The following is a 24,400-nucleotide window of genomic DNA, read 5'->3' as shown; positions in this document are numbered from 1 at the left end:
ACTGATATTAAACACGGATTAAAACTCAAGAAATTGACAATGATCTGTGAGTTGTGGAATGCTCCTTTAAGAAAACACTGACTTGCATCAGGCATGGAAACAAAAGGGCACTGAGCTTTCGCAAACAGACTGTAGCAGTCCAACAAGTACAAAACCTCCAGTTCGACACAATGTGAACATCTGAAGTTCTGAATGAAGTTCAAGAGTTCCTGATTTGCATACACATTATTCTTATGCTGTAAATACAATTTATTGTTTTAACTTAAAAAAGTACCCTGGCAACTTTTAGTAAACAAAATTATAACCAGTGTGTTCTACTCTGTAGACATTTCAATAATATTTCAATTTTATGGCAGCCAGGTTACTTTTTTTTCAGTGTACATAAATTAACAAAACACAAAAAATGACTTCATGCAAAGTTTGCACCCTACATTGTTTGTAAAAGAATGAGGTATAATTAGTGCATACTATGAGCGTCACAAGAAATACGTACAGCAGCCCAATGAAGGCCAGACAGTCTGTAGCTGCTCCAGCCACACAGACCAACACCTGATCCCACTTGTTAGATTGTTATAAGGAAAGTTCATTACTACAGCAGGTGGTGATATGCAATGTTGACACTGTTGCTGACCGAGTCTTCCGTTATAAAAGACGGAGGCTTCGGGACTTTGAGGGTCGTTTAACCCTCAGAGTCCATGATAAAGGTCTCAAAGTCCGGGTCTAGATCAGAGACTAAGGCATCAACAAAATCCTCTGTGGATGGTCTTTTCTGCAACATGCCTGCACAATAAAAAAACAAAAAAAAACAAAAGAGAGAGAGAAAGATTAAAGACAGAAATAACCCTGCCAGTATAGCTGCTATTAGGGCTCTGACAACTCAACTGCACAAAAATAAATAAATAAATACATAAATCTCCCTCTCTATGAAAAGATTACACAGCAGTTTAGTTTGCTTGATGAGAATGTGACAATATGTATTTTAAAGTCTCTTACTGGTCTCTTAGACATAAAAAAACAGGGCCTGAATGAACACATTCATTTACATTTAAAATGTTTTGTTCCAAAACGCACGATAGACTGCTTTGAAGAATATATATTTTTTCCCATGATATACACGCTATTGTTGGGAGTGGGCTTTGCACATATAGGAAATATTGATTAAGACCATCTTTATTAGAGAAATAAAAATGTGTTTTCCATTATCAATCCTGTTACATTCAAAAATAAATAATAAAAAAAATATTATATATATATATATATATATATATATATATATATATATATATATATATATATATATATATTTCTCATTCATAATTGTTGCAAAGGGATATACAGCATTGTGGAGTTTAACACTTCATATACAGTCTTGTGCAAACATTTGGGTGCCCTTTGTCAAAGCATGTGTTTTGTTGATTTTCTAAGTGGAAATAAGTTAATGTATTCTCTACAGAGAACAAATTAACACATATTTCATGCACAATCATTGTAAAATTACTGCTTTCTTACTGAATGTAACATTGGAAAAATTTTAAGCACAAAATGTGGCCTGTGCTAAAGATATGGCAGATTTTATATTTTATGTTGTATTTTTTCAAAGGTCTTAAACTCAGCTGATAAACAGAGATCATCCACTAAAACTTAATGCATTAATACACACACTGTGCATCATACTCCAGCACAAGTTTTAAGTTTTCAAAAAAAGGAGAAAACATATTTAATATTTAATGTGTCCACCCTTGGCCTTTTTACAGCTTCCATTTATTTTAGGAAACTTGCTTTCAGTTTTTCAAATAAATCTATATTTCAAAGAAAGAGGAAAAAGTATTGAGAGATTATTGCTTAAATAGCAAAACTAATTGTGTTTATTATAAAAATCCCTATTCTATATTATAAATCCTTTGATTATAACCATAATAATACTCAAAAACATTATGATGAATTCTGCAGTACTACAGAGCAAACTGAAAACAAGTACATGGAAAAGAACAAACAAAATCGCCAAAAGAGAACTGTATGAATTCAGTATGCTCTCTTTCTCTCACACACACCTGCTAACCTGCCCCCTCACTGGCGAGCAGAGAGATTCTCTGTTTCAGTCAGAGTCAGTGAGTGTTGCCTCCTGAACTGTGTGTGCACTCATTTTACAATTCCACTGCTCTCACGCTTTGAAGTCTGCTCATTTCCCCTTGTAGTGTTGCCAATGTAAATAGGCCCTCCTCCCCACCCCCTCTTTCCTGCATGGGTCACCTCCACACACACACACACACACACACACAAAGCCCACATGCAGAGACACAGACTGTTAAAGACACCAACAATAACCAGCTCTTATGAAGAATCACTACCATAAAAAAGAAAAAGCATCCACAATAGTGAGGTTTTAGACTCATTCACGGACGTTTTGTGCATGGTTTAGTTTTACATGGATCCAAACCTGACTGCCACACTTTTCCATTAAAGGATCCAAATCCAACATTTTCTTTGTATTTTATTTTTTTTTACTTATGCATTTGTATTGCATTTTTGTTTATGTATCAAAGACAGTAATTATTAATTTTAACATGGCCCTTTTTTATCCCCTATAATTAAACAGACTGCTTTTGATATATGTAAAATTACCTCTGTTCTGATTGGCTGCCCTGTATTGTCTAATTTTTCATCACAAAATCAATGAGTTCATGACGGGCTGTGCTTGCATATTAATTTCCATATGCAGATAGTATCGAATGGGGAGTGAAAGATACTTTACTGAAGCTTTACTAATGTTTATATACTGCACCAAACTCTTTTTTAAAAAGGAAAAATGTGGTTTTCCATTAAATAGGCCTTTCAAACTCTCCTGACAAAAAAACAAAACAAAAAAACACACACAAAAACAGCTCTTTCTACCAAAAAGAGGAATAAATATAAATTAAATATCTACTACATATCTTGCGAAAAACATTCTTATTCAGAAGAGCATGTATACATGCTCCTTTCCACATAAAGGCAATACTAATCAAATAACTAGGTAATAACAGTTAATGTCACTGAGATGAATTTTGGAGTTTGAGGGGATTTTGGTGTGATGTAGAGGGCCATAGACAGGCTCATGTAGCAGTTCAATAGTGTCAGCTTTGGTCACACCTTACCCTGGGGCAACTGACTGACAGATGCATGCACGCACACACACACGCAGTCCTGACCTGTATTACACACAGCGCACAAATGCAGAAAGAACAGGCCAATAATGTTACCTAACTTTAAGTCTGTAATGATAATACACATTAAAACACATTCAGCATGCAGTTGACCCACTGTATGCTGTTCTTGCAAAGTAACACATCGCTTTCTAGTCTTATAATATAATAATCAGTGCAATGTTGAGCACATCCTTTAATCTGTGGGTGGATCTGGATTAACTGACCTGTATTCTGAGGCTTCTTGTCTCCTGCGTCATCATCACTTTCTATAATAACTGCAATTTCCTGACATGCTCCAAAGGGAATCTGCAGCCCAGCAGAATCTGCTCTCTCTTTTTAGACAACAGTTGTCCCACTAAAAGCCTTCTTAAATGCCAGAATAAAACCTAATGATAAATCTACTGCTTAAATCTATCTATCTATCTATTGCTATTGTTGTCAAAGACTACAATTTCTAAAAAGAAACATGTCCAAATTGGACATTTGGAGCATTGTCCAATTTTGGAGCATTTCTATTGGTCCAACAGAAAGTTTCACACAATTTAAATGGAGGTTGATATTCTCAAATGATGTAGGAAAAAAAATGCATAACATTTAATATGACTGCAACAATATGCTAAATTAATTCAAAGTACCAAGACAGGGCTAAAATAAATACAATTTTGCAAATAACATAATTAAAAAATGTTTTGAAAACCCACTATGCACAGCTCTAGGTTGAACAAAAAGTACAAAAAACAGACTAGATTAATTTTCAAATGTAATTTGGCAAGCGCTTCCTACATTACACTGAATATTTATTTATTTACAGGCAGAGGAGGAAGATGCCTATCTCTGTGATTGGTCCAAGGCTCGACAGCTCTGAGCTTAATGATGACTCTTGGGGCACAATCTTACTATGAAACAACATCAAAGTGTGAGCGAGACCCAGCTCTCCTCCATTAATCCCCATGAAATGGCACTGTATCACTCCTGCAGGATCTGCCACACCTTGAGGTTCTCCCAGCCTAGACTGTGGGTTAGCTGGGCACAGTCAGGCATGGTATAACATGACTAAAGTTGTCCTGCTTTGACTTTGTAAACTGCACAAAAGGAGGTTTTGATTAAAGGTACACCACCACAAAGTGGCGACCTGGTCATTCAATACACTGTAAAGCTCAAACAGGTGGTTGAAGGTGGTATTACTCACATTCAAAGCTATAGATACAACATCTAATAATCACACCTTGAAGAAACGTTTTGAAGCTCCTGTTGTTTACACTACTATTACAAACATTGTGAATGGGCTAATGATGGGTTAAAGATCATCACTCCCAGTGGCCTCTGTACTGGCTTCTTAAATACTACTTGGACTTCAATGTGTTGACTGTCTTGTACATACATAAGCCCCAGCTACCTCCCTGCAGCTGAAAAGATTTTCTGGTTACTCCACTGCTTTTTAGGCTTGCTCGTATTTATGACCATTTGAAACATGTCAAGAATTGTAAGTAATAACTTCAGGTTCAACCTTAAGGCAAACTACTTCATCATAGCCGCTATAATTATGATTCAGAGGCAAACAAGCCTCAAATGATTGTAAGGAAAAAAAGGCTGGGTGTAATATAGTTCACGATTAGGTACATACAAATCAGAAGTGCTTTTGAAAAGGATTTCCAATTAATAAATTCACTTATAATAACCAATTTTTCCATTTGCATATATACTTTAAAGGTGCACAGCTGTAAATGTACCAAAACCAAATGATGTAAAACAAAGTTAGAAGGAAAACAAATTGGGGAAAAACAGCACATCAAAGCATCTGTGAACTACACTACTAGCATATAGCCCAATACACAGCACCTGCATACTGTATACTAGCATATGACCAACGTAATAGCACTTGTATTCTACTTTACCAGCTTATAGCCCAGCTCAAAGCACCTACATACTAAGTAATAGGATATGACCCATCTCATAGTAACATATACACTACTTGCATACAGCCCACCTTAAAACCCTTCAAAACCTTACTTGATATATTACCTTGCATATAACCCAAGGATGAGAACTCTGGTCCCCGAGGGCCAGATTCCTGCAGAATTAAGTGAGTTTCCATTCAACATATCTGATTAAACTTGGGAGCTAATTGCCGAGTTTAGTAGTGTGTTAAAGCCGAGAAATCACTAAAATCTGCCAGACTCTGGCCCTCAGTTCCCCACCCCTGATGTAACCTAACTCAAAACATCTGTGTGTGAGGGTTGCCAACTTTGGTGTGGTGACTGGTTTCCACGGTGGGGACAACATTAAATAAATTTCAACTTTTGCCAGTGCTCACTGTGGTCAGCACATGAGAAATGGCTCTATTCAGGTTACTCAGCAAAACACATGCAAAACATTTTTCATACAATTGTCATACAATTTTCTCACAATGGACAATGTGTAAATGTCCATCAAATCAATTGTTTGTCCCTCAAATCTATACAAATGTGCACTGATATTTGGGAATGATTATTTAAGTTTTTGATATAAGGACACATATAGCTTTGACAAAAGGACAGTAATTCATTGCAGCATAGGTAGCAGATGAAAAAATGTGAAGTTTAAACAGGAGTTTAAACTTGAGCACGTCATTAGTTGAGCTGAGGTATTTATCGTGTGTTCCCCTCGTGGGATAGGGCAGTATCAGAGCAATCCTGGAGCGAGAGAGGATCCCAACTTTCCAGCTCCTCACACTGTGCAAAAGCGTGCCATTCCATTTCACTCCACACTACTCACTCTGACCGAGCCAGCTGCGAGAGATACAGCCAATGTTCTCGCAGTTGGCTAAAATATGGTGAGAGGTCATCAACCAGAAAGAACAAAGATAATTGCTGGCAAGATTGGTCTGACTGGGTAGGTAGGTTGGCCATTCCCTGGCATAAGATTTCTTTGCACAGCATGTAAGCTTGGCAATAGTGATGTGAACAACACTACTAGCATATAACCTACCTTAAACAAGTGTACTACATGTAGCACAAGCTCAGCTTAAATAATTTGCAACTATACTATTAGCATGTACCAGTGTCATGACATCTGCGCACTAACTTACACTACTTCTATATAAACCAGCTCAAAGTCTCTAAATACTACAGTACCAACACATAACCCAGCTCAAAGCATCTGTGTACACAACACTACTAGCATATAAAGTGTCTGAGTACTACATTACTAGCATATAACCCACCTCAAAGTATCTGAGTACTACACTACTAGCATATAACCCATGTCAAAGTATCTGAGTACTACATTACTAGCATATAATCCACCTTAAAGTATCTGAGTACTACACTACTAGCATATAACCCACCTCAAAGTATCTGAGTACTACATTACTAGCATATAATCCACCTTAAAGTATCTGAGTACTACACTACTAGCATATAACCCACCTCAAAGTATCTGAGTACTACATCACTAGGATATAATCCACCTCAAAGTATCTGAGTACTACACTACCAGCATATTACCCACCTCAAAGTATCTGAATACTATATTACTAGCATATAATCCGCCTCAAAGTATCCGTATACTACACTTCTAGCACATAACCCAATTCAAAGCATCTACATGCTACACTACTAGCATATGACTAGGATCAGGAACCTGGGCTTTCCATTGTTCTCCTACTCTGGCCTCATGAAAGGCATCTCTATGCTGCCTGTGGCTGGAGAACACAGCCTTCAGTCAGCGCAGCCGTCAGTTGATCACTTTCCTTTTCCTGAGCCGCTGTCTAATCCAGCCAGGACTTTTCAGCACCGATGGCCTGGAAGCCAGTCAGGAATTGGTGCCGAGCTGTGCTGGAGTCTCTCTAGGGCGGCTCCGATTCCACTTTAGCCACTGTGGAAGCCAGGCAGAGCGGAGCTGAGCTGGGTGAAACTGAAGTCCCTGTCTAGTCTGCTATGTATGGAAAACAGTCAGACCGCTTCAGGGAAACATGCAAGTGCTGTATTGTTGCTGAAGACACGTGTGTTTTTGCATAGCGTGAGAACGACTGCCATACACATTTTTGATTCTTCGCACAAGACACTGCAGTATAGTGGTGTGAAGAAATAATAAGCAAGGCAAGGTTAGACAGGGACAAATTATTTTACAGTAGAAAAATAATATATTAAGCGTGTGCCCCGAGTTACTACTAATATAAAGTCTGCAAAAGATATTGCAGTTTTGCGCCTGAACTAGAGCAGCAAAGCCCCTGAGAAACTATGAGGATTTTCCACATTATATCCATTTGTTTATACATTACGATGGCAAAGAGATTTAGACTGGTCAAAATAATTACTGCTTGATCCATGACCACAAGCAGGAAAATTCATATTTTATGACTAATAGAAAAGTAACTAAAGGACAGGACTACTGTTTTATGTCCACTGCACTCCCTAAAAGTGAGTCATGAAGTAATAATACTTCAAACGCTTAAGAACCAGCGAAGCCAGTGGCGTATTTGTAATTACACCTACCAGAGCGACGGGAAACTCCAGTACACTGCACAGTTCTCTGCTCTAAACTAGTGCTGTCAATTATAACTGCAATTCAGAAACCCAAAATTATTTTGGCAATTATCCAAGTAATCAGTTATAAAACAGTTTTAAAAAAATGCCAAACAATAAAAATGAACTTAACTGTAAGAAACCATGCACAGACTAACCATTTCAAAGATGGCAACCCATTTTACTGGAAAAATATTAATTAATAAAGGACAAAAAAACACTGCAGCAAAATGCATATAGATGAACATGTCTATTAGGCTCTTTTTCTTACTGTAAGAGACCAATATGACAATTAAAAATATGTATCATCATGCAAACTGCCAACTTATCATTGCCAGTTCATTTAATTAAATGTTTTTTTTTTAAGTAATGAAGTTCTCTAGTTCTCTAAATCACCCAATTCAACATGTCAAGAATTTGCTAATAACCGTTACACCCTTAGAAATGGTTCTACAAGGTTTCTTTAGTCTATATAGAACCATATACTCAAAGTACTATTTGAATGTATAAATGTTTTTTTTGTATGGTTAAGTAGTTCTTCTCTATGATGGAAAACCTGTTGTAAATGGATCTTTAAAGAACCTTTTTAAAAAAAGTTCTACATAGCAGGTTTGTTACTATATAGAACCATTTTTGCTGTAGAGCATAGGAATCACTAAACTGAGCAAGATTCACATTAAAATTATACGTTATAGCAGAAATGTCACCAAAGTGCCACCAAAACTTAATTTCGCATCTCAAGAGTACAACTCTAATGCATGACCTTGTTGTGTCTCCCTTGATGAATGGCTCCAAAGTTCAAAGTTAAAGGTAAGCTTACCTTGCACCATCAGCATGGGCTCCTTTCCTCCCCCATGGGCCAGCATCTCTCGCCGGTAGCGTTCTCCGGTTTCCCTGAGACACAACCAGCACACACACACTTAGATTACAAAGCTAACATCACCAGCACAGACTGGCCTCAAATACAGACCACGTTGTTCAGCACAGTGTGTCAGGAAAACACACATGCTTAACAAAACCAGGTGTTAAGTGAGAAGACAATCTAACAGCAAAACAAAGAGAATGATTCAGAGGTAATAGGGGTGAAACCAAAACAGTCATGGTGGTGTTTTCTGGACTAACTGATGAAGACATTTCTGCTATGGGGGATGATTTTCATGCAAATCTTGCTTTCAGTGTTCAGAGTTAAATAACCTATATTTTTTTTTAGCTTGGACACCAAGAGTTCCTTCACAATCATAAAGAAGCGGACAAAGAGGGAAAAAGAATCTCTCTCATACACACAGACACGCACCTGCTTAAGGGGTCCTTATGGAAACACTGTCTCCACACCATGGAGGCCACAGCTCTAGACATGAGATAGGAGTAGTACTTTGCTCCATAGCCTACAAGGTGACTGAATCTCAGCTGCCATGCCTGTAGAGTAGGGATGGGTGATATGACAAAAATAATACATCACAATACTTGACAAAAAAGACATTTTCAGGAAACATGACACATACGATGATAGTCTGTTTTTTTCTGAGTTGATATGTTTGTACAGAAAAGAAAAATATCCAAAACTATGCGCACAATGAATTTTGTTCAATGTTTTTCATATTTCACTGAACTAAATCCAATTAACCAAGACTAGTTATGCTTTCTTATTTATGATACATGCAGTTCTTTAAATACCAATACCCATGATATGCTCAGAGATGTAACTGATTACAATAATGATAACATATCATACTGACTACCACTGAGGCACAACAAATGGACAACATTACAGTTCAACACTGAACTGACCAATTAATGCTGAATAGGCCTGAAATGTTGGCCCTAATCCAAATACAAACCGATAATTTTCTGTCTGAGCATAACACAGCACCAAATTTTGAGTCTGAAATTGACCTATGACCAACAAAATTCTGTCAGAAACTGACTCAAACTCCCCCAGTATCACCCAAAGTGCCAGATAAAGCCCGGTAATTGTAATGATAGCACTGGTTAAATTACTGTGTAGTGAATAGGATAAATTAATTTTTTTAAATAATTTAAAAATAATTTGATGTAATAATATATCCTGTGTGCTGTTCTTGTGCTGACCAGTACTGACACAGGTATCTACTCTACTGAATCAAAACTGCCAAAATCAGAACTGCCAAAATGTAGTGAAAATGATACTCTACCGAGCTGGTCAAGCTGTAGCTAATCAAACAAAAAATAAATTACAACACCCCTGTTATCTATCATAACAGGGTGACCTTTTATACATATAGAAAAAAAAACAGCATTTCAAAAAGAATAATATGCCTTTAATTTTAAAAATCTGAGCTGAATGCTGAATTTATTATTAGACTGAATTACATTTTTGGTAAATTTTGCTAAAGCTTGTCCATCAGTCCATCACGTATGAGAATATTTTCTATCAAGGGTAATGATCATTTCTGTTTACACAGTCTCCATTTGTAACCGTAGTAATACCTTTAGTAAGTATTTCTAATGTTTACAGTAAAAAAAACCCTTTCACAGCAGAGTTAACCTATTTGGAAGTTGAATTAAAGAGAATCATAATGTTTTGCATCATGCTGAGTGCTGAAGGTAGAGTAATGTTTTGGCCCAGTGATCTCAATTACGGTTTTAAGGGCTTAGCAGTTCAAAAGCTTTGCTGAGAGACGAAGACATGCTTAGACAGTCGTTACACTGCCTAACAACAGTACATCTAATCCTGCTTGGGAAAAAACACAAGGATAACAATGTTTATTAAAATGCTATAATATTACAAAACAAAATCTATATGCTCCTGGGCATAGAAAACTATAGGCATAAAAGAAGATGTTTATTAGATGCTAAAACACTGTAAACAGTCTAATAGAATGTTTTGTTCCTGATACACCTGAAAAACAGATAACATGTTCGTCTGGAGCAAAATAACCCTGACAAGCAACAGCATGGAAGTTCAGCAGAATGTGTGTACAGTTCAATGTTGGACACTAGCAGGTTGTTTGAAAAGGCTGGGCTTATTTAGTGTTGGGAGAGGGAGCAATTTGGCTGCGTGAAACACGCTTAAGCTGCAGAGTGTCAGCCTGACGACTCCCATCTGGCACCTAATGACTTTCATACGCCTAAACAGCACTCAAGGAGCGGGGCTTAAAGTGTGAAAACTGAACATTAGTGAAGGCCACAATCACACAAGCTACCCCACAGTACTATTCTCACAGGTCAAAGCTTATAGACAGATCACGAGGTGGTATGTAGGTAGACACCGCAAAGTTTGCTGTACTACTGGTTAAGACTTCAGGGGCCATACACATTAGATTTACTACCAACACATTTAAAAGGTGACAGTGGAATCAACCAATCATGTACTGATTTCTAGTGAGGCCAATTTTTTGAGGAAAAACATCTCATTCTTGGGAGATGCATTCTTGGTCCTAGATGCATCACTGACTGTGAATATGTTCATGCTCATTGTCATAAATGTCAAAACTGTTAAAAATAAACTAAAAATTAGACATGTTTTCTCCCCAGAAACCCTGCAGGTTCTTCTCACATAAAATCCTACATTTTGATCTATTTTAGATTTACCAGGTGTATGTGTCATGACTTCGGCATGCAGTTTGCATGACGGTAATTAGTGGGCTATAAGCTTCCATTTCTTGTTAGCTACATTAGTCTTATAGCTCAAATGCAAAACTAAATAAGCAAAATTTAGACACCAAACATGTCTTGGCTGACTGAATGCATTTGCGATAACAGGGAAAATTATGTAAATCTGATTTTTTGACTATTCCATACAAATAATTTGCCCAAACAAAAAATTATCATGGTTCTTTTCTTTGTTTGAAAGTGTGTTAAATCATTTTGTCACCTGATCCATCATAATCTTCATCATCATCTCCTCTATTGAGCCTTGGCACATTATGATATCGATCTTTATTCAACAGTGAGAGAAACATAAACTTTAAGACAGTTAGGTGCGCAGGTATTCATTAGCCTTTCCAATGCGACACTGAATGAAAAAGTGATCAACCTTTGTGTACACATCAAACAATGAATTCCTCATTAAACCTAGTATCATCATAATGCGTATGGTGAAAGCACAGGGAGGTTATATCCATCAGTGGACTGAAGGAATGTTTGAGTATCTCTTTTATAGTTGTGGAAATATGCTTTAAACAGGAAAGACAGACACATATTATTAGCTGCATTCCCCCGAGAGGGAGTTAAAACAGATAAAAAGGGAGGGTGCAGTGATTTAAAGGGATATTAAAGACATTGTGGCTGCAGCAATTAAAGGGGAATATTTAGTGCTGGAGAGTTCTGATTCCCCACGGCTGCGTGTAATTACAGAGCAGGACAAATGGTTTTATGAAAGTCAGTCCAGACTTAAATGTGTGTTTTAGATTGTCCTGGACCCCAAATGGCCATCTCCGTCTTTAGCCCCCAGCTGCTGAGGAGCTGCAAGAATCATTTTCTTTTCTTTTCATCCTTTAAATGGCTCCTGAAAGAAGAGTTTCAAATATTTCCCCCAGGGAGTGCTCATTCAAAGTATACCTCTGCTTTGTTATTTCAGAAGGGCCCCGAAAAACAGAAAAGAGAGGGAGGGAGAGAGAGAGAGAGAGGTTTTAATCCTATAAACACCACTGTGCCTGGGTATTAGATATAAAACCAGTGTTGGGAGGGACGAGGGCCCAAATTCTACTAGCTCTCACGTCTGATATGCTTTTTGTAATGTAGAACAGAGCACTGTAAGGTGTTACTAAAGATCAGTCAAATCCAAATCCAAAGAAATCCAAAACATTAATTAAGTTTAATAGCTGCAATAGATCATAACAATTCAGACCACCAACTGTAAATCTGTTGTAACTGCTGTTTGGCATTATTTATATTTTTCCAATAACAAGTGTATAACTCAGCATGCACCGATATGGAAATTCTGGGCTGATCCTGATATCCAATATTTTTCATGTGCATATCTGCTGATACTGATTACACAAACATTCATAAAATGTGAAAATTGGGACTAGATCTATCTGGATTAGCATTACAAAGAAATGTAAGACTTATTTGTAGTGGGATACAAGTTCAGTAAAATTAATAAAATGAAGACATTTTACAGAGGTATCCCAGCATCACCTAACATTCAGCTCTTCCACAGTACATTAAACACATCATCAAATACTGATTTAAAATATCAGTCAAATTTCAACATCTGTTCAATGCCAATGTATCTTTTTAAGCAAATGTCTGGTAAAAACTCTAGGACTTCAATATCACTGTGTAATGCAATGTAAAACGTCATTAATATTATTAGCATGTCTCCTAAAGATTGGCTAACATGCTCCTGTTTCATTATGAGGACAAAAGACATGTCAAGCCAAGCAGGTGGGATGTTTCCAGAGCATAGAGATGGGAGCGGCTGAAAATGTATAGTAGCTTAGACAGTATTTATTTAAATAGTTATTTTGGTAATTTTCAATATTTGCATCTGCAATCACTTAGCTTTGAAAAGCCCAGTAATTCCTAATAGATTAATTTATTATTACCTTTAATACTGTGAATAAGAAAATCTGATTCAAATCCATCAACTCCTCTGCATCTTCATTAAAGCAATGAGATGGTTAGACTGTGACTGGTTAAAGCTCTTGGGCAACATACAGAAATGGATACATGTTAAAACCTCTTTAGGCATTTTCCTAGTGATTCCCTTTTACACAACACATCTGTACAAACAGGTGAGATTCAGTGCTGTAAAATGGAATTCTATGGTGATTGACATTGAGTATATTACCAATTAACCATGTCACTGAGATTGTGTGAACAGATTTTATTTTTGTTTTTTCCCCAATAAGACCCAGAAATAGAAACATATTTCCAAGTGCCAGCATTTATACGAGGTGGAACATATTTGGAGCCTTTCTAGAGTGCAGGTACTTAGTCTATACTGTCTGAAATGAACTTAAATTCATGGGCATGATTTTGTGATTAGAAAGGGTTTACAAAATAGCTTAACTTAGTTTCTGAGTACTTACTGTATTAGGAACATATGGCAGACCATAGTATTTCTTTTGCATATCTATCAAGATATCTGTTGTTGATCGACTTTGGGGTTTGCCATGATAAATCTGGTCCAAGACTGCATAGAAAATCTGTGACAGAGAGAGCAATAGAGAAGATCAGTCAGCATCCAGTGCCAAAGCATTAACACAATTTCACTACTAGATTAACATTATAAAAGAATGTAATGACAGGGAATTACTCAAAACACTGTAAAAAGGTCACTTCAAGCTTCTCAATGCACCTGGATCACATTAATTTGAACTGTCATTCAAGATTATGCATTCTAAAAATGTAAGTAACTAGATCTTTAAAAGCCAGTGACAGAGAGGAGTACCTGAAGTTGAGTATCAGCAGCACCACACACCTTTTTGGACTCACAGAGTCGAGCTACCATGCTCTGTGGCAAAGGCTAGGACGAATTACAGAGTTATATAACCATTAAGCATTAACAGAAACACCTTTATGGTAGCCAATAAAACAGTGTGAATATTGCTTTGTACTGCATGAGTAATATTACATATTAACACATATTACCTGTCCCGTCTGATAGTGACGAGCAAACTGGTTGATAACGCGATAATCAGTGGCAAAATACTCCATTAATACAGAAGGCACCTCTGCAAAATCAGTAGCACAGCGGGTTCCTTTAAAAGAAGGAGAAAATTGCATACACATTCAGGGTAACCTTAACAATTAAAAACAAGACAATATGCATCACACATCTAGATAAGACAAACCACAGAACAGGCAAAAGTTTCTGATAGAGAAAGTAAATATAGGTTATTATTTAGAAATATTAAAAAAAAATCAATAAAGCAATTTACCTTATAGTGCAAGATTGCATTATTATAATTTTATTATTATAATTTTCAGTGAAAAGATCATTTAAAATCTGTGACCTCACAATAATTAGTACTGAAATCTCAAATTTCACCATGTGCAATTGGTACAATTCAGAATTATTTTAACAATACAATGAGTACAGAGATGTGGCTGGACAATCTATTTACTTAGTGAGATAGTGGAATTCACTATCTGATCACACCTGTCACATGCTGATAGCGTGTACGTCCAAGCATGGAGTGCATGGCATGACCCATCTCATGGAAGAGGTTCTCCATCATGGCTGGTGTGAGGAGCGTGGGGGCACTCCGGGTTGGGTGAGGAAGATTCAGCATTAGCACCACCACCGGCAGCTGATACTGCCCATCGTCCAGGAGACGCCCTCCACGGATAGTGAAATGGCAGTCCTGTGCACAGGACAGCAGGTGCAGACTGAGCTGAGAATTACTTAAACAAATACTGTGCCCAGAAATGCTAACAGACAAAGCTTTTTTCCATGCATTATTAGCAATGAAATGAATACATTCGTCGTACGTTAGCAAAATTAACACTCATGACCTTTCTCAATAAACTAAACACTCTAACGCCAAATTTTGTCATGCAATGTTAGCAGACAGACATAGAAGACTGTGGAATAAGTAAGCTATCTTTTACCTGATGAGGTTTGTCTGGTCTATAAAAGAAGTCACAGTAGATATATCCCAGCAATCCTTCAGTTTCATGTACCACTGCCTGAGGGTGTAATTAAAAACGGCAGATTAGAGATGAGCAAAGATATTCAGGAATCTCCACCTGTACATCCAATACTCTTTAGTGTTCAAACCAAAAAGCTTCCCAGTTCCAGTGGCCTACAATTATAGCATCTAGATGGTTCATTTTTACATATCTTACCAGTTTGCGTACATCCTCGCTCCACACCTCTCCTGCATTGGGCTGTTCAGCCAGAAGTGACACACCAAAGAGCTGCGTAAAAAGACTGTTCAGACCCTCCATACAGGCCCCTAGAGAGAAGTAAGGACTGTACAAGCTGGGCTCAATGTTGAACCTACAAAAAACATAAAACACCAAAGACAAAAATGATGACAGCTTTCCTAGATAGTAAAACCATTGTTCCCTAAACAAAAAGAAAAAAAAATAAATAAATAAAAAAAAAAACTTATGATAGCAACAAACTGAACCACATACATTAAAAGGACTCATATCCTACATTTTTCTTACATTTGACTTTTTCCCCAGATGTCCACTTATATTTGTGTGGTTTTAGGTATTAAAAATGAATTAAGTTGCAATTCATTTTTACATGACCATTTGTCAATCTTTCTTTATCTGTTTGAATTAAATAGTCTGTGTTGTCACTGTTTGTTTGAGATGGATATGTGTGAATGACTTCTGAATGGCTTCTCTGTACCAAGCCTCATTAAAAGAGCAGTCTGGGACTAAAACAGTCCTTTTAACTTCAGTGGGAATAGATGGAGCTTAACTGCTGTAGGCTAAATAGGTGGACAAATGATTTGGCTTTTAATGATGTCACCAAAACAATCAATTCAAAACAGGCTGTTTTTGCAGCTTAGCTTCATATATTGACAGTGGGGTGAACAATGCTTTTTGAAACTTGTAAAGTTTACACACTGTAAAACTCTTTTTATTCCAAAAAATGGATTTTCAAAAAAAATTAGTTTTCCATGATATGAGCCCTTTAAACTTCTACATTATAGAGATACTGAATTCCAGCATTTTCCACATCTTTCCAAAGCAAAAACCAATGTATTTCCTACTAAGGACTGAGAATGGAATAAAGTAGGGATACACCAATATGGAAACTGTGTGCCAGTGTGGTGATACAATATTTTTAATGTGCATATCTGCCCATGCCGATACAAATATGTAAGCGTTTATAAAATGATCTGTGGTTCTGATGAGAAAGAGGGGTCTAAAAATTCTACACCATCTACTTGGGTTAGCATTACAGAGAAATGTAACACTTGCTTATATGCTTATAAAAGTAGGAAATGAAAAAAATGCAGATAATTTAGCACAGTAGCCCAGTGGCACCTAAAAGTTCCGTTCTTTCAGAGTACAATAAGTGCGTCCTCAAATATCAGTCTGAAATATCAGCCACATCTAACCATCTGTCTGATTTTTTTTTTTTACCAAATATCTCCTAATGCTGATATGATTCCAGTATCATTTTGCATCCCTAGAGGGGATTTTGGGAAGAGGGCTGTATGCTGATAACAAACCTACTGTTGTGACTATTTGTAGCGCGAGAACAGTCACGTTGTCCTAGCGAGTCTTGAGGCTGGTTCTCATGTTATTAGGGTACCTATTAAAACTGGTAGAGATGCTTTTTTTCCCCTCAAGCAGATCAAACACAAGAGGATTAAGAAGACTGGACAGCACATTTAACCTGAACACTTCACAGATCAGACTATCTGGCAAGAGATAACAATCTAAAATAACCACAAAGTTTAAAACTAAACATAGCCGGTATTGGTATGGATTTAAGAAACGACATCTACAGGACCCACATAACTTTATTTTTTTTTTGTAACGACCTAGATATGCACATCTTATACAAGTTATCTTTGTGTGTCACTCCCTCATTATATTATGCCTTAATACACTTTAAAAATACCCCAAAAGAATGAGTATAGGCAAAAAAAACCCATAAAAATCTAAAATATCGCTTGAACCCTAAGCTAAGGACAGCTCTTAAATGTTTCGGAAATGTTTCAGTCTCATCTAATGGCAGTGAAAAGAAAAGCTCAGTCTTAACGACTAAAGAGCACTTCCTTTCCTCCCTTATTCAGACAGAACTCCTGCCAAAAAGGCCTGTATTGGAAACAGCTCTGAGGTCCCCCAAGAGCAGGAATGCCTGTAATAAAAGCCCTTTAACATGTCTGCCAGTGCATCTCGGCCTCTGCTGAAGGACTGAACGGTGGAGCCAGAGCATAGTTCATTAATAAACTGGAGACAAGCAAGGCTGAGCAGCCCTCATTCTGCAAGCCAAACTTCAAACAAAGGGCTTCAGCAAAGGTCTGGGCTGTGTAACAAAGAGGAACCTTCAGCAGACAGATCTCAGGACTGTGACTGTATTTGAACTGAAGTGAGATTAGACAGACTCGTTTAATTCTGTTCAGTTACTTCATAAAACTGTCAATCAATTCACACAGAAATTGCAAAACCCTTTTACATTTCCTGAATGGTAATGCTTATAGTAACTATTCAGAAAAGCACTGAAACTCACCTTTCAGCACGTATAACACCACTCAGATATGGGTGGTCCCACGGCATTAAGTCCTGCAGAACAGAGACAGGATGAACTGAATCTCATCCCACTGAAACATACTTGAGTCAGCTGCTTTCATTATGTCATCAAAATGAGGTGCCAGTTCTGCTTACTTACTGCATTTCTGGGATTAAATTTAGTCTTCATATCCTTCATCATTTCGAAGTCCTTTTCAGTCCTAGAGAATGAAAATGCATTTGTCAGACTAACAATAGGAAAAGTATCAGTAGTCAGAATACAGTTAGTGCATAGTGACATCTAGTGGATTTAGAGAGTAATGACATCTGCTAATTTTAGAGGCATCATTTAAATGAGCTCTTACCAACACGAATAAGGTTTAAAGTATATCTGATACTCAGTTACGTATAACATTTGTCAGCCTGTTAAGACATGGATCTCTCCATTTTATCTATACATACATTATTCTTAACAAAAGAAATAAATTGATAAGACAAACAATACTGACTCAATTTATACATTTAACATTAAACTTCTATATGATGTTTTGGGTGCACTTAATAATAAATAAATCCAACTTGCATGGCATCATAAATGTATCTATTGTTTTTTACATCATGTAAAGAGAGCATAACTTAAGTGGGAAACTCTACCTGTCTTTGAGTTTGTCTGTCAGAAGCTGTAGGAAGTTCATGACCGTATCTGTGAAGAGGAAAAAATCAAAGAGAATAAGTAAGGGTTCAAAAGGTACAACCAGAGTTCAAATTACATCACTGGTCTTTTCTATGCACACTATACAGAATTCCTGCTTGATCTAAATCACATGGAATAGTCTTTTAAAATAACAGCTTTACCTGGGCTTTTGGCCATGGTTCCTTTCAATGCTCTGTGTGCGTACGACTCATAGCCAACCAGCCTAGCCAGTTTATTTCTACATGATAACAGTTCTTCTAGGGTGTGCATCATTTCTCCATTTGGGTACAGGAAAATCCTGTAGGCAACTTCCCGAACCTGAAACAATAAAGACTCTTAAACAAAGAGTTTTGTTGCTGTTTTGTTGCTGCACTCCAAATGAACAAATCAGATTCATTCATAGATTGGTAGACTTCAGCTTCCAGATCATCTCTCTAGTAAGTGAATATATGAGGTTAACGAGCCAACCCTAAAACCATGCCAAGCCTTGGCATAGATGTTACAAGTCTCTTGAAGTGAACTGGAGGGATGGAACATCAATCTTCCAAAACATATTCCCTCAATTGGTGTTTTGATCATGGTGGTGGAGAGCACTGTTTAACATGTCAGTCCAAAATCTTCTTGGGTGTTCAACTGGGTTGAGGTCCAGTGACTGTGAAGGTCTTAGCATATGATTTACATCATGTTCATACTCATAAATCATTCAGTGACTCCTCGTGCCCTCTGTATAAGGGCCGTCAGGACTGAAATGTTTCATTATAGTGTAAAGGTGACCAGTCAGAATGTCTTTGTGTTGATTTGAAGTGACCCTGCCCTGTAAGTGGACAAGTGGACCCAAACCATGCAGGCAAAATGCCCCCCACAGCATATCAGAGCCACCAGACACCCTCTCTCACTGTTTTCTTGATGCACAGCACACATGTACGCACCCACTTGTGAAAAAAATGGTGAAGCATGACTTGTCTGATGGTATCACTTTTTCCCCCACATCTTTGTAGATGAGTGCCTAAGGTTTTTGCACCACAGGCCTCTCAAAGTCTTTGTAATAAGGTGTTTTTGCTCTGTAACCGTACTATTGAAGTCAACTGGGCCTGGTCAGAATTTCATACATGCCACAGAACAGTGACAGGAGGTTAACTGCTTAAATGTATAATGCAGTATAGTTTAGAAGCAACTGCACTCATGTTTCTCTAATCATTTATTCGAGTTTTTCCTTTAATAGTCTGCATGTTGGACATTTATTGGGTGCCTCAAGCATTTTGTGTGATTAAACTAAATATCTGTCATTTAGCCTATGGATTCACACAGAAAACACTCTAAACGAGACTGGGCCATTGGTCTGGCAGAACCTTCTATATATGCCATTTTTCTCCCAACACCTTCTTCATTTGAGAGACCAACGGCACCTAATTTAAATGATGCATTAATTTGAACTGTATTCATCTAAACTGCTGCCATGCATTTTTCCTCTACTTTGAAATTTGCCAAACATTGTCAAAGGTCTTATTTCAACTTTCCCTAAAACCCTGAAAGGATGCTGTTAACTACAACACAGACAACTGTGGGGCTTACCAGATCATCTGGTGCATCGGCATGCAGTCCTCCAATCTGAACATAGTTCCCTTCATTGGTGAAATGCTGGTGAATGTGATGAGGAAGGGCTCTTTTATCTATCCTGTTTGGCATATGGCAGCCCATTAGAAACTGATTATTGAGATCCAAGAGTCGAACATTCAAGTTGACTGCCTCCTTCCTCTATGAAATAAAGAAGGCCAAGATGAGGAATACATATTTGAGTACATAAAATGTTTTAGAATTAACTAACCTGTAGATGATTACTCATCCAACATTGCTTTTAGTAAAAATCAAACCAAATCAAAAGAAACTGACCTGCTTTTCATCCAGATGGATCCCACTTATCTCGAAATCAAACATGAACAGCTCAGCCACTCTCCTTTACAGAAGACAAGTGAGCAAGAAATACTGTAAGTGAAATGAACCTTTTACAGAAAAACAATCTAGGTAAGTCCACAACATAGTTTGAAAATTTTGTAACAATCAAAGCAATAATAATAATAAACATTGCTTGATATGTGCTTCTTTATGATTGGTTCGTCAATTTAAATTTAACCGATCAAGTCGCTGCTTATCAAACTTATGTTCCGTGATCCAAGTGTCAAAATCAAGTGCACTACTTCACTATTATTTTATTGTAACAGCAACTTGTGCTGCAAGAATGATATGAATGTCTGTCAGGAGTCAGACCTGAAAACAGAAAGATTATGCAGATAGTACAGCGCTGATGTGCTGCTAGAAAAGAGCAAAGCATGCTCTGATGTTGTATTCTATTATTTGGTGCAGACTATCATAAAAATATGCTTCCACCAGCAGCAAACTGAGCCAGGGTTTGGTGTGCACCTGAGTATGGGTGGAGATTCACAACTGACAAAATGATCCAAACTAAATAAGGTTCAACAGGTCTGTGCAAAACAAGCTAGGTGTGAAAGCGCCCTATGGCAGATTACAAAACATGTCCACTCATCTAAGAGAACCTTTAAATACTATATAGTTTTGTGACAGCTACACTATTTCTCAAGAACTTAAAATAAAAGGCAATGGAAAATATGGCACTACAAAAAAAAATAATAATAATAATTAAAAAAAAGAACAACTTTGCTAGAGATCCTTTATCAAACATCGCCACCAACTTTTGCAACCAGTATAAACAGCACACACTTTTAATATTGACAATATTTTTTAGAACAGCAATCAGCTTAGAACTGAAGTTTTGAAGAGGAGAGAAGACACTTAAACACATCAGTGAATTAAAGAGTTTAAGACACACCTTGTTTCAGGATCCAGCTTAGCCATAACCTCTTCATTGTCTAACAGGTTCTTTAAACTCTTACACAACTCCACATTTGTGTTAAGCCTGTTGTACAAATAGATCAAAAGTTCTCAACAAACATAATTTCTCCAAATTTTGTAATAAGTGAAACTGATCAAAAACAGTCATACTTCTCCACTGTGGTGCCAATCTTAATGCAAGTCTTCTCTGCAGCTTCTCGATACAGTGGATCTGGGTGTGCCACTTTGATAAAGTCTGCCTATTAAAACAACAAGATATTTTAAACAAAGTAATACCCTAATTAAAAGGGCTGGGCATTTCAATCAGCATTAGGAGATGACACATTCAGTTATTTACTGCCTTTTGTCCTTTGCTGTCACTAATGCGACAACAGAATGAAACAAGCAACGTTACCAGATCTGCTACTCTGCATAAACTGTCAGAGAGTTTGTCGAACGTCTCCACGGTCACAGCACTGGGCGAACTGCTGCAGGCTTTCTCCACCAGCTGACCCGTCTCCAGCAGGGCTCTTTCCTGGATCAACTCGAACCCCTCTGTGGAGCTCAGCTCAGGAACACCAAACAAGCCCTATATGTCAATCAAGGAATATGATGGGCCAGAGAAGAACGGAAATAGCGAGAGGCACCAAAGCACAACCACACAATAAGAGATAAGAGGAGAACCTGCTGTCATGTTAGCAATGGAAATCTAGTGGCGTAGTTAAGCTGGCAGTTCTGAGTTTTCTGAAATGTTGCAACTAGTATAGGTTACTGCTCTGTAGTCAAAGCACTGTGGACATTACCATGAGCATTTTCCTGCTCCTTTAATGTTTAAACACTTAGAATTTACTGTGTTTAGCGACAATGCTAATAATTTGAGCCAAAGTGTTTCTAAATTCAGTATGAGTTTTGGTTATTGAGCAATAATATTTTATATTTTTGGAAAGTGACCAAAACATGTGATTGGATATTTTGGTCCTTCAAGGGTTCTTTAGTATAGGCAATGGCTCTATTTACCATCTCCATTTCATGCTTTAATGGTTCTTTGCATGGTAAAATGGTTCCTCAGATTGATGGAGACTGTGTTGTATGTGGTTCTATTTAGCACCAAAAGGGTTCTGCTGTTGTTACGATGTCAAGCTTGTAACAACAGAAGAACTCTTTGGTGCCATGTAGAACTATTTTCAAAAAGGTTCTACACAGAACCACATACAACACATTCTCCACCAATGTGAATCACCATTTCACCATGTAAAAAACCATTTAAACATGAAATGGTTCTAAATATAACCACTGCCTTAATAAACCACCCCTGAAGAACCACCTATTTAAAGCGTGCAGGATATTTGGATATTTAGAGCGGGGAGTGAAATCCAAACCAGACCCATGTCCTTAAGTAACAGGACCCCAAGCAAAACAGGGGCTTCACTACAATTTTATTGAAGGGGTCTCACTACATCCTGATTTACTAAATAAACGTTATAAATGTACGTTAAGTTTGTTCTTCAAAGGTAGTAACGCTGGTATGAACACATAACCTCACAGTCAGGCCTCTGACTGTTTGGAGTCAAACGTGTATAAGGGGTGAAAGTTGGATGCCATGCCTACCACATTTTTCCTGAATAAGTCCGGTCTCCTGACCGCCTGCGCGTTGAAAGCAGCTCCAACAAGTGACCAGGTGGTGACCTTTCTATGCAGCCTTAGCGTTACTGCACTCCTGGCCCTCAGCAGTCGCAGCAGAGGGTTATAAGCTGACATAGCTGACCCACCCCAATGTGTACCGCCAAAGCAGTGAAGATTTAAAGTTAACTGTAACGTTAACACAAAGCGGAGTTACCTAGCGTAGCCAACACACGGCTGCATGGGGGACATGGGTAAGTTAGCTCGCTGGCTACATATAAACACGCCTCAACTCATGAAGCAGCACTTTCCATAGTTAGACTAAGCGCTCTAAAGTCAGCATTCACTGATCATGATCAGAGGTTTCTTGTCGCTGGACGCTGAACTTTAGTTAGTGGTGATATTTTAAAGGTTATTCAGGGAGATGGCAGCCACAGCCAGTCCACAGCACACGGGTTAGGAGCGTCTTCTTCGGGGAGTTTCAGAGGAAAATGAAAACATTGCACTGGTACACATCGCCACCTAGTGATCGCCACTTTCCCCCTCCTGATTATCTCAGCCTTCTGGTACTATCACAGGCCAGCGAATGGAGGCTTGACCGTCCAGGAAAAGCACTGTACGTTCAGTACAGTGGAACACACACACACACACACACACACACACACACACACACACACACATCTTCTAAGCCGCTTATCCTTCTGGGTCGCGGGGGACAGTAGAATATTTATTCGCAATTATTTAAAACCTAAAAGAAACCAATAAGAAGAATTCTAGGCAAATGGTGTCTCACAACCTTGAGGCAATGCAAATGAGCTCAAAAAAAGAATAAACCACAAAAATGTCTGTGTAGTCTCCCATATGGAATTCTGATTTAGGGCGATATATGGACCCTGCTGAAAAAAAACATAGAAACCATTAAGTGTTTCCATTTGGTTCCTAATGCTGTTGTAATGTGTTTGGCTTTTTAATGGGTTAACATCACAAATTAAAAGACCCTAATGGTTTAACAGATGACCAATAGCTAATTATTAAGTCAGTCGTGGGCTGGAGGTTAGGGAACCAGCTTTGTGACCTGAAGGTCACTGGTTCGATCCCCTGAGCCAACAGTATGCGACTGAGGTGCCCTTGAGCAAGGCACCTAACCCCCTGCTGCTCCCTGTGTGCTGCGGATAGGGCTGCCCACCGCTCTGGGCAAGCGTGCTCACTGCCCCCTAGTGTGTGTGCATTCACTAGTGTGTATATGGGTGTTTCACTGCATAGATGGGTTAAATGCGGAGGTGAATTTCCCCATTGTGGGATTAATAAAAGGTAACTTAATGCATTTGATGGTTTCCTAATGGCATCTAAAGGTGTGCTGCAGGAAACTAGTGGTCTTTATTGGAAACCATTAAGCCAATTCCTATTAGAAAGCA

General features: G+C 37.9%; 1 protein-coding gene across 1 annotated transcript; it reads right to left on the bottom strand.

Annotated features, from left to right (window-relative positions):
- Nucleotides 1-45: 45 nt before the first annotated feature.
- Nucleotides 46-23,123, bottom strand: mipepa (mitochondrial intermediate peptidase a). Its single transcript, XM_036563536.1, has 19 exons — nucleotides 22,974-23,123; nucleotides 21,781-21,954; nucleotides 21,537-21,625; nucleotides 21,364-21,450; nucleotides 20,409-20,472; nucleotides 20,091-20,273; nucleotides 18,680-18,836; nucleotides 18,479-18,527; nucleotides 17,985-18,045; nucleotides 17,826-17,878; nucleotides 15,470-15,623; nucleotides 15,233-15,310; nucleotides 14,781-14,985; nucleotides 14,270-14,379; nucleotides 14,070-14,144; nucleotides 13,708-13,824; nucleotides 8,985-9,106; nucleotides 8,511-8,584; nucleotides 46-780 (listed from the first exon to the last, which is right to left on the bottom strand). The coding sequence occupies exons 1-19, from the start codon at nucleotides 23,121-23,123 to the stop codon at nucleotides 680-682; spliced, it is 2,103 nt and encodes a 700-aa protein (XP_036419429.1). The 3' UTR covers nucleotides 46-679.
- Between the last annotated feature and the right edge of the window lie 1,277 nt (nucleotides 23,124-24,400).

Source organism: Colossoma macropomum, unplaced genomic scaffold (assembly GCF_904425465.1).
Source record: "Colossoma macropomum unplaced genomic scaffold, Colossoma_macropomum, whole genome shotgun sequence".
NCBI classification, from domain to species: Eukaryota; Metazoa; Chordata; class Actinopteri; order Characiformes; family Serrasalmidae; genus Colossoma; species Colossoma macropomum.
Note: the sequence above shows the minus strand (reverse complement) of the source record. Positions and strands in the feature narration are given on the sequence as shown.